This window comes from Trachymyrmex cornetzi, unplaced genomic scaffold (genome assembly GCF_001594075.2).
Source record: "Trachymyrmex cornetzi isolate Tcor2-1 unplaced genomic scaffold, Tcor1.1 scaffold646, whole genome shotgun sequence".
Taxonomy (NCBI): Eukaryota; Metazoa; Arthropoda; class Insecta; order Hymenoptera; family Formicidae; genus Trachymyrmex; species Trachymyrmex cornetzi.
The window spans coordinates 162042-171048 of NW_017299966.1; the positions used below are offsets into that span (position 1 = coordinate 162042).

General features: G+C 31.2%; 3 protein-coding genes across 11 annotated transcripts in view; 1 reads left to right on the plus strand and 2 right to left on the minus strand.

Moving 5' to 3' along the window:
• Positions 1-727: 727 nt before the first annotated feature.
• On the minus strand, positions 728-1563 carry mRpL33 (mitochondrial ribosomal protein L33). Its single transcript, XM_018516658.1, has 3 exons — positions 1382-1563; positions 1049-1152; positions 728-777 (listed from the first exon to the last, which is right to left on the minus strand). The coding sequence occupies exons 1-3, from the start codon at positions 1420-1422 to the stop codon at positions 728-730; spliced, it is 195 nt and encodes a 64-aa protein (XP_018372160.1). The 5' UTR covers positions 1423-1563.
• Positions 1564-2916: 1353 nt separating this feature from the next.
• Positions 2917-6274, minus strand: dup (chromatin licensing and DNA replication factor double parked). Its single transcript, XM_018516715.1, has 6 exons — positions 5343-6274; positions 5035-5275; positions 4555-4891; positions 4274-4459; positions 3407-3654; positions 2917-3297 (listed from the first exon to the last, which is right to left on the minus strand). The coding sequence occupies exons 1-6, from the start codon at positions 6080-6082 to the stop codon at positions 2926-2928; spliced, it is 2124 nt and encodes a 707-aa protein (XP_018372217.1). The 5' UTR covers positions 6083-6274; the 3' UTR covers positions 2917-2925.
• A 240-nt stretch (positions 6275-6514) lies between these two features.
• LOC108767061 (mpv17-like protein 2) overlaps positions 6515-9007 on the plus strand; it is a 3231-nt gene continuing 738 nt past the window's right edge. For 2 of the 9 annotated variants that reach the window (XM_018516725.1, XM_018516724.1), the window contains exons 1-3: positions 7870-7937; positions 8229-8390; positions 8455-8595. In XM_018516725.1, coding sequence (XP_018372227.1) covers positions 8232-8390; positions 8455-8595 — 300 coding nt within the window. In that variant the 5' untranslated portion in view covers positions 7870-7937; positions 8229-8231. The other 7 variants (XM_018516720.1, XM_018516718.1, XM_018516723.1 and 4 more) reach the window with 7 other exon arrangements.

Consider the following 9007-nt stretch of genomic DNA (forward strand, 5'->3'; position numbering starts at 1 on the left):
ATAATCTTAAACTGAATGTATTCGAACGTCAAATCATTATAATATGAGACGGTCAATTAAGTCAAAGTTGGATGTTTCATATATTACATTATTATGTATATATTTATTAAATAAATTTATTTCAGACATGATTGCACACCGATAACTTTCCAACTTTCAACACAATTAATCTGAAACATTAATAATCCTCCCAAAATTGTATTAAATTAGAAAAATCTGTAAAAAACCCCTATTGCAAAAAATATTGTTTCAGCCAGGAGTCAAACCTGGGACTTCCCGACTTTCCGGGGGTGGGGGTGTCAAATCATTATGTATCTGGAATTATAGTCAATAACTAATTACAAATTTATAAATAAGACAAAATTATACTTTTATGTAATAAAGTCAAACAAGAGCAATATTTTATTATATGATTTTTTCATTTATTTACAGTCATTTATACACTATCAGTATCATGCTTGATATTTTCTGTTTATTATATTTATTACTATTTGCACATTCATAAAAAAAACGTCAGATAACTATATTTTCATAATAGATTAGACACAGAGACATATCATTATTATATTGTGTGTTACGCTTTGATATTATATTTGAATATAATAAATAAAAATCAAACTAGATGTTACACTGTACTTGAGATAATATATTTTTTGCATGTTATCCCAGATGGAAATTTTCCAAGTAATATTATAATACTTGTAAAGTACACTATAATAGTTGTAAATTATAAGCTACATAATTTTCTCTTTTCTTTGTACAATGTGACCTTTTGAACTGCAAAAAGAAATCATAAATTAGTTTCCAAGTATCAAATAATATTTCATAATGTACATTCTAATGTATACTATAATTTCTATTTATTAAAAATTATATATATTAATTATTATTAAAGAAAAATATATGCAATGTTTTTATAAAATATACTGAACATTCGTATATACATAGACAATACAATTATTTTATTCAAATATGTTCTTTCCTTTATTATATTATTGTAATTAACGTACATAATCTTATATGTATGTGTGTATAAATAATCACTTACTCAAAGGATCAAAGTATGTAAATTCTAATTTATCAGCTAATCTTTCTCTGATACGCACTAACCGATGACCGGTTACAACACTTTGTGTAAGGACTAAGACATGCCTATAATGAGATTAGAATTAGTAATAAATTTTTTTTAATCTCTCTCTCTCGTGAACATATTATGACTAATCTCATCTTTTAATTGACACTTAGTAAATCAACTATTTCATAAAATATGAATTATGGCACATATTTTATATTATTCCCATTAAAAATTAACATTTTGTTTCGTGAATATACACATTCTAACCTTAAATTTTTGTTCGGTTTTATTAATGGCTTTACTTACTTGCTCTTTGCCTTTTTCAACAGCATGTTTGTCAGGAACATGGTATTTCAAAAATTTCTTTCAGTGCAACTTTAAAACTACGTGCAGTATATGTGAATGAATGTCAAAAGATTACAGTAAATACAACAATACAATTGATTTGGTCAACTTGAAAGAAGAGGTTAGAAATCGTACAAGTCACACATACACACACATCCATATACATGTGCATACTCGTTGACACCAGCTGACATCAGTCGACACCAGTCGACACTTTCATAAACGTCCAGCTGTCGTAAAGTTATCGCAAGATATTAACGCATATAATGAATCTTTCTTAACAATTACGGGCAATATAGCAATCTTTCATCGTTTTTGTTGGTAAGGAAACATGTGCCATTAGATATAATAATATCGTTTTCTCTACATTTCCTCTACAATTATGTCTTTCTTTTCCTCTCTCTAAACAAAAAAGGCGCATTCACATACACACACGCACACGCACACACTTTTTTTTATTCGTACACATATATACATATTTGTTTAATTTAAAAGTTGTAATAAATAAGCGCACAAATTAAAAAGATCTTAAAAGTAAACTGTATAAAAACAATGGAAACAATTTGAAATGTGTCAAAATTTTCAAAAGATGAGTATTAGACATAATATATTGTCAATTAAGAAATATTTGATATTAATTTCGCAAACTACTGTATAAATATAATTTTTTATCAAGTTCTAAATGTGAAATTAATAAACGCATTTAAATTAATCTGTATGAGGCGTTCATGTAAATACATAGATTATATGTAATTATATACACACATATGTATAAGTATTTTTATTATAATTATAATTTATCAGATGTAAACATAATTTATCCAGAAAAGTTATTTTTTTCAATAATTTTATTAATAAACATACACACTAAAATCAGAGGCAATGCGCAAATATTGTCAGCAGTTTTACTTAATAAATATAGCAAACTTCTTATATAATTTACTCTACTTTAATTTCTTAAATAACAAATCCATATTGATATTCTTTTTTGAAAATAGTCTCGCATCACATTATTATTCACATTGATAGTATCGTTGCATTTTACTGAATAAACAATCCTTCAAACCAATATATAATACAGTAATTATAATTTATTAATATAAGCAATAAAATAGGAAAAGAAAATATAAAATGTTGCATATATATATATATATATTCCCATTTGTTACATTTTATTTCATACCTCATAGTTTCATATTTACTAAAAATGCTCTGTGAAGCGTGAAGAACAAATGGTAATGTCATAAATTACATATAATAACATGCAGTTCTTTTTTTTTATCATGATATAAATGTAAATGTGCAAAATTAAGAGTTTCAAACTTAGTTAAGTAGCATAATAGTTTCACTATTAGGTAAAAATGCAGATATCCAACGTATAATTTATCGGAATATACAGGGTGGGCCATCTATTGGTACGTTTTTAAAAATGCGATCAAATGAGCATACATTGATATTTTTTATTAATTTTTTTTTTGTTGTGAAAATGGCCCACCCTGTACAAATTAGGACGCTATCTTAACTTTATCATTGGCTAAAATTTCTAATCGATTAATCACTTTAGCAAGTTCAACATTTTTATCTAATTTCAAATAATCCACCTTTCGTACGTTATGTATACTGGCCCACGTAGGTAAAAGCTTGCACAATTGTCGTATGTGTTCCTCCATTTCTTGTAACATTAATTTCGTTCTAAAAGAATTGTCTAACTTTTGTATGACTGTCTCCAGTGGTAAAACGCCCTTCTTTTCCGCCACAAAAATATTGCGAATGAGCTTTGCTAATTCGGGAAGTCTGGAATATAATGCAGCCTCTTTGTCTGCGTTTGGTGTTCTCGTCATTGCTTCTAATGCCTTGGCTGCTTGTTTAGCACGAACCTATAATTATGAAAGTTCAGGAGAAGAAACAAGCGGTAATATGTTTTTAAAACATAAATATCACAAACGTTGAATGTCACAATTACCATTTCAAAGCAATTATTCTTACCTTTTCGAGCAGAGCCTTAGGGATGCCTTTAAATAGTGTAGCGAAATGATCAGTTTGTATGGATGGCGTACTTGGTGGAATATCCACAATGGCAATATTAATCTTTGGAATATCATCTTTTGTTGTTTGGGTTGTAGAATCTTGTGTAGGAGATGAAGATTTAGATTTAGTAGTTAGATTTGCTTCAGCGAGCCTTTGCAATGCCTTTTCCATACGTGTACCACAATTAAACAAAGATTTAGCTTTGTCTGTAAAAAAATAAATAAATAAATAACACAAATAAAAATATTTATGTGTAAATATCTTATAGCTGTATTTTGCCAGGCCATATTAATTAAAAAAAAGAAGAGAAACCTACATATTCTACGAATAATTTGATCCTTTTGAAGTGACACTTTAAATCCATTCTCTACAGTTAATTTATTAATTAAGTATTGAGTTGGGTACCGCATAATGCGAGGATGTATAATATAACTGTTTAAGTATTACGCATAAGCAGTACCTTTATACCGATTGCGTTATATGCTGATTAATCAATAAAGTTTTGCAACAGCTAAAAACCAAGTTTCACAACTATGCAAACGCATTGTTATTTAGCACCTTTTGTGCAATTTTTTGTCCTACTTAAAGTTGTCATCCAAATTAAGATCATATTATATCATTGAGTGTAACGCATGCATATAATATACAATAATAGAACTATATACTTTGCATTTTTTATATTATCCTGATATCTTATGAATTTCTGTAGTAGGCATACAAATTACAATAATATAGTTTCAATAGTTTTTTTTTTATAATAGCAACAAAGAATAAAATTTGTCCATACAAAATTCTTATTACTACCATCAATGTCATAACTCTTACCAAGAACATCCCTAGCAGTTGGTTTTTCAACATAAGGTGGTTGCGGTAATGCAGCTTGCTCAATTTTCTTGCAAGATTCCACATCAAATTCGGGATGCCAGCGTACTATTTTCTCTTTCGGTATATTCATTAATTTCGGAGTTTCAAAGGTCAATAAAAATTTTTCATGTTCATTCTTTACCCTCTCTGTAACAATAAATTTAAAAATACATGTGTGGGTATGTGTGTTATATTTGGTCGGTGATGATTAAATCCATTTGAAAAGAAAGAGTAATATATACCTAATAAAGCATTATAAAATTTCCTCCTTCTTTCCAGCAGTATGGTAGGGCTCATACTACTTTCAGACGCAGTTTTTAATATGTTATCTGCATCAAGCGTATTTCTCCCATTAACTTTTTCAACCGTAGGTGTTAGAACTAATTCGTATTTTTCTTGCTTAGACACTGAACCGAAATTTCGATGCTTCTCTTGGTGGTATACATATGCATCGGGGTAAATAGTTTTTATTTGAGCTAGGTGCTCTTGTGTAAAATTACGACGTAGCAATTCTTGAACTGCAGGTCTCAGTTTATTAAATGTTATCAATTCTTTTCTGTTAAACAGCATTGCTGAAACCTAAAGACAAAATCGATTGCTCGACATGTTTTATATTATAACATAAATTTAAACGACAAAATAATTAACAAGATATAAAGTGGAAATTAAAATCTACAAAGTAAAAGTTAAAGTACATATTAACAGATTCACAAGGGTACTACCGTATCTATGCATCTGAATATTTCAGCTAGGAATCTGTAGTCATATGGCAATGCTAATCCAGATTCGGCCACTGACAGATATTTTTGATATGCCTTAACAGGACTGGATTTTCCTGGACTTGACACTGTTTCTTTAGGCTCAAACAAAATTTGCCTCTGGGGACTGACTGTCTTGGACAAATCTCTCTCTTTGATTGGAGTAAGTAATCCCTTGGTTGGGGATTTGTACGTCTTTTGTGGACTTTAAAAAGAAAATGTTAGGACATATGTATACATTTGATAATTAAATTCACAAATAAGATCTTTACCTTACGGGTATTTCGAGTTGCACCTTCTCAAACTTTTGCATATGAGGTTTCTTAATCTCATCCTGTTTTTGCAATTGTTCCAATGTCAGATCATACTTGGCAAATTGTCGCGTTATAGCTTTCAGCTCTGCCAATCTGGAAGATTTGTTAATTTTGTTTTTGATGTCGGTCAAGTTTAAATTGTCATTTTTTACAAATCTCTCCATCGTCGAAAGCTTTCTTGACGAGGATGGAGTGAGAGAGCCGTTGGCAGAACGTTCCTTTTCAGTTTCTTTCATCGCGTTATCCTTCAATGTCTTCTTAGGTGTCTGCGACTTCTTCGGACTAAGCGTACCTTTCTTCTCAAAGGGAACGTTTTTTATCTCCGAGGAATCATTGCCCACCTTCATAAAGCTATCTCTAATATCCGCTTGACTTCCATCCATAGAGGGCAATGGACGAGAGCGAGTGGCTCGTATTCTGGGCCTATTCGTTTTCTCGGGGATCGCTTTCGAAGAATCGAACTGGATATTACGGACCGCTTTATTAGCCCGAACGCCTTCCTTCAACATCGTGGTAGCATTCTGCAACACGATTTTCGGACTAGTTGCCGTATTTGTCGGAGATTTCTCCAAATTCTCGATACTCGTCTGCGTCCGATTATCTCGCTCCAGCAGCAAAATCTTCGACTTGGCACGTAATTCGTCGCACCCCTGCCGTTTGCGCGTATTAAAGTATGCCGTTACTGATGGTTGCGACATAGTCTCTCTTTTACGTATGTCGATCGATCGCAAACGCGAACAAATTGTTATTTTCGCAAACGTGCCACAATATACGTGCGTATTACGTGCCGTTAGTCGCGTTGTTACTTGTTACCCCCAATGTAACCCTACCAAAGCCCGCCTTTTTAACTCTCGTTCTTTAATTCCGTTGGCGCGAAACAACGCCCCTAGGCCGTTAGTCAGCTGATAGCAACTAGCAACTAAAAACGTTACTGACATGTACAACATAGACTAACAATGATGAAGATCAGCGCCAAATAGCCAGATTATTAAGCCGGAAACACAATGAAAAGCAGTAAGCACAGGCAATAGGAACAGGTAGAGTCCCTAGAACTATAGCTTAGTAGATAGAGACTTTATTTGAGTAATTCAACTCGGAGCGTTGAGCCTAGTGACTTTAGTTGAGCGTGTATTACAGCGCTCGCCAGTCGCCACGATAAAAGGCTCAACTACTATTAGGTGTGAAAAGTAACGTTTTGACGTTTTGACGACGAAATTTTATGTTACGTGCCATTTCGTTATTATCTGCTTAATTGTGAAAATGTCACTTGTTTCGTACTTATAAAAGTCGTAATTATTGAAGAAAACTAAAGTTATCGTGGAATTGTATATGTAAAAGCGTATTTTTCACACGTTTCAACGGTCGGATCGTGTGTTCCTGCCAGAGTATAGACTCGCTTCACGTGTCTTTTACCACCACTTGCTGACTATCGAGGGAGGAAAGGACAGTTTTGTTCGATTTTTTAAAGTGATCTCGTCATTTAGATTTAGCTAAATTGTCTTTTTTTTTTTTATAAATGGCACGTAACATAAATTAACGTGTCATTCCTCGCTTCTGACATCACGATTCCAACATAACCGGGGCAACTACTCGGAAGCCTTTACCTCTAAAGTCTTACAAGGGACCATCTCGGTTTGTACAAGTTAGTGAAAATCATGGATATCAGTGAAAGTTGACATCATAAGATGTAAATAAAGAAAAAAGGCAAGATCGTAGCTTGATGTAAGAATACCGGGTGTATCATTCCCGAGGAGTCATGCGCAGTAGGAGAGTGAATTGTGGTCAAAATTTGATTGGCTATTCCAATATGCCAGCGCTATTATACGCAGGAAAGTGCATTGAAACCAAAATTTTATTGGTTGTTTCCAGTATTGCTATCGCCATTATGCGCAATGATACACCTGATATTCTCGTATCATGGGTCGTAGATTTAAACAAATTTAGTATTATAGTGCGTGATAAAAATTCTGGAATGGCTAATATTTAAAAAAAATATTAATTTATGTAAAAAATTATTTGAAACAAAAGTAATGGAAAAAAACTATCAGATGTTGATATTAATTTGATCTTGTAGTAACCTTCTAAAATGAAATCACTTTCCAAGGCCATCCCAAGGTCAAATTAATATCAACTTCTGACGATTCTTCTTAAACTATAATTTGTTTCAAACATTTTTTTTACATAAATCCAATATTTTTTGAGATACAGCCGTTTTAGAACTTTTACCACACATTATAATACTAAATTTTCTGGAATCTATTTTTCCTATGACCTACACGGTCTTGCCTTTTCTTTTTAATTTGCATCTTATGCTGTCAACTTTTATTGATACCAAGGATTTTCAATAACTTGTACAAACCGAGATGATCCCTTGTTAAACTTCAATGCTTAATAGCTCGATTCATGAGGCTAACTGCCACATTTTTCTGTTAATTTCTTTTTTGTTTTGAATAAAAACACGTCGAATGAGTATATATTTTTATTAAGATTTTAATAGGGGAGAGGGGGTATTCTAAATAATTATCCAGATGATTTCTATTGTAATCAGATTATGTTGATTATTTGTTAATAAGCTTATATATATATATATTTTTTTTTTTTTTATATGTATATATTAATCTTAATCGATATTTTATTTTCTTGGATAATGTAAAAATAGCATTTTATAAATTGACAAATGTGTGTATAATTATATATTTTCATGTCAGCAGTAAAATAGTAAAATATTTTAATTATTTAAAATAAACAATATAATTTACTTTGGATTTTATTCGGTACTTATTACATAAGATTTGGATCAAATGTTGCAATAGCAGTACCTCATAACAATATTTTATTTTTTAGGCAATGAATATTGCAAGAGGAATGGGGCTAACTTTTAATAAAATAAATCACTTGAAGGAATGCTTATTTTCTCCTAAACATTTATTGTACACAAATATAGGGATATCGATTTCTCTTTCTGGCATAGGAGATGTTTTAGAGCAACATTATGAAATATTAAAGGTTTGTTAATCGTAGCCTTTCGTGGTAGTATATTTAGATGATGACTCGTTTATATTCTCTTTAGGGCAAATGGGATAAATGGAGTTTTACCAGAACGAGAAATATGTCTGTATCTGGCATGTCTATCGGAATAGTTTGTCATTACTGGTATAATTTTTTAGACACTAGAATGGCTGGACGTACTATTGGTATGGTTTTAAAAAAAGTGATTATTGATCAGTTAATTTGCTCACCTCTCTGTATAAGTACATTTTTTTTTACACTGGCCTTGATGGAGAATAACAGTTTGACAGAGTTTAAGAATGAAATTAGGAAAAAAGCGCATAGACTGTATATAGCTGAATGGGTCATTTGGCCTCCAGCACAAGTTATTAACTTTTATTTTCTTCCCACACGTTACAGAGTACTTTACGATAACATGATATCTCTCGGTTATGATGTCTATACTAGCCATGTAAAATATGATATGGAAACAATTAGTAGATAATGCTAGTTTAATTATAGTAAAATATTTTTGTAAAATTACAAATATAATTTAAGTAACAAGTCAAATAGAACTTATTTGCCAGTTCATTGAGCTGCTTTTACTATGTATATATATATATATATATATATAT

What these genes read in the sequence shown, in the direction of transcription:
- dup (XM_018516715.1), bottom strand. Translation starts at nt 6,082, where the DNA reads ATGTCGCAACCATCAGTAACGGCATACTTTAATACGCGCAAACGGCAG. An exon ending in TATTCAGATGCATAGATACG is followed by an intron (nt 4,892 to 5,034) that starts GTAGTACCCTTG and finishes TTTTGTCTTTAG; the next exon opens with GTTTCAGCAATGCTGTTTAA. An exon ending in ATTTTATAATGCTTTATTAG is followed by an intron (nt 4,460 to 4,554) that starts GTATATATTACT and finishes TTATTGTTACAG; the next exon opens with AGAGGGTAAAGAATGAACAT.
- mRpL33 (XM_018516658.1), bottom strand. Translation starts at nt 1,422, where the DNA reads ATGTTCCTGACAAACATGCTGTTGAAAAAGGCAAAGAGCAA. An exon ending in TTGAAAAAGGCAAAGAGCAA is followed by an intron (nt 1,153 to 1,381) that starts GTAAGTAAAGCC and finishes ATCTCATTATAG; the next exon opens with GCATGTCTTAGTCCTTACAC. An exon ending in TACATACTTTGATCCTTTGA is followed by an intron (nt 778 to 1,048) that starts GTAAGTGATTAT and finishes TTCTTTTTGCAG; the next exon opens with TTCAAAAGGTCACATTGTAC.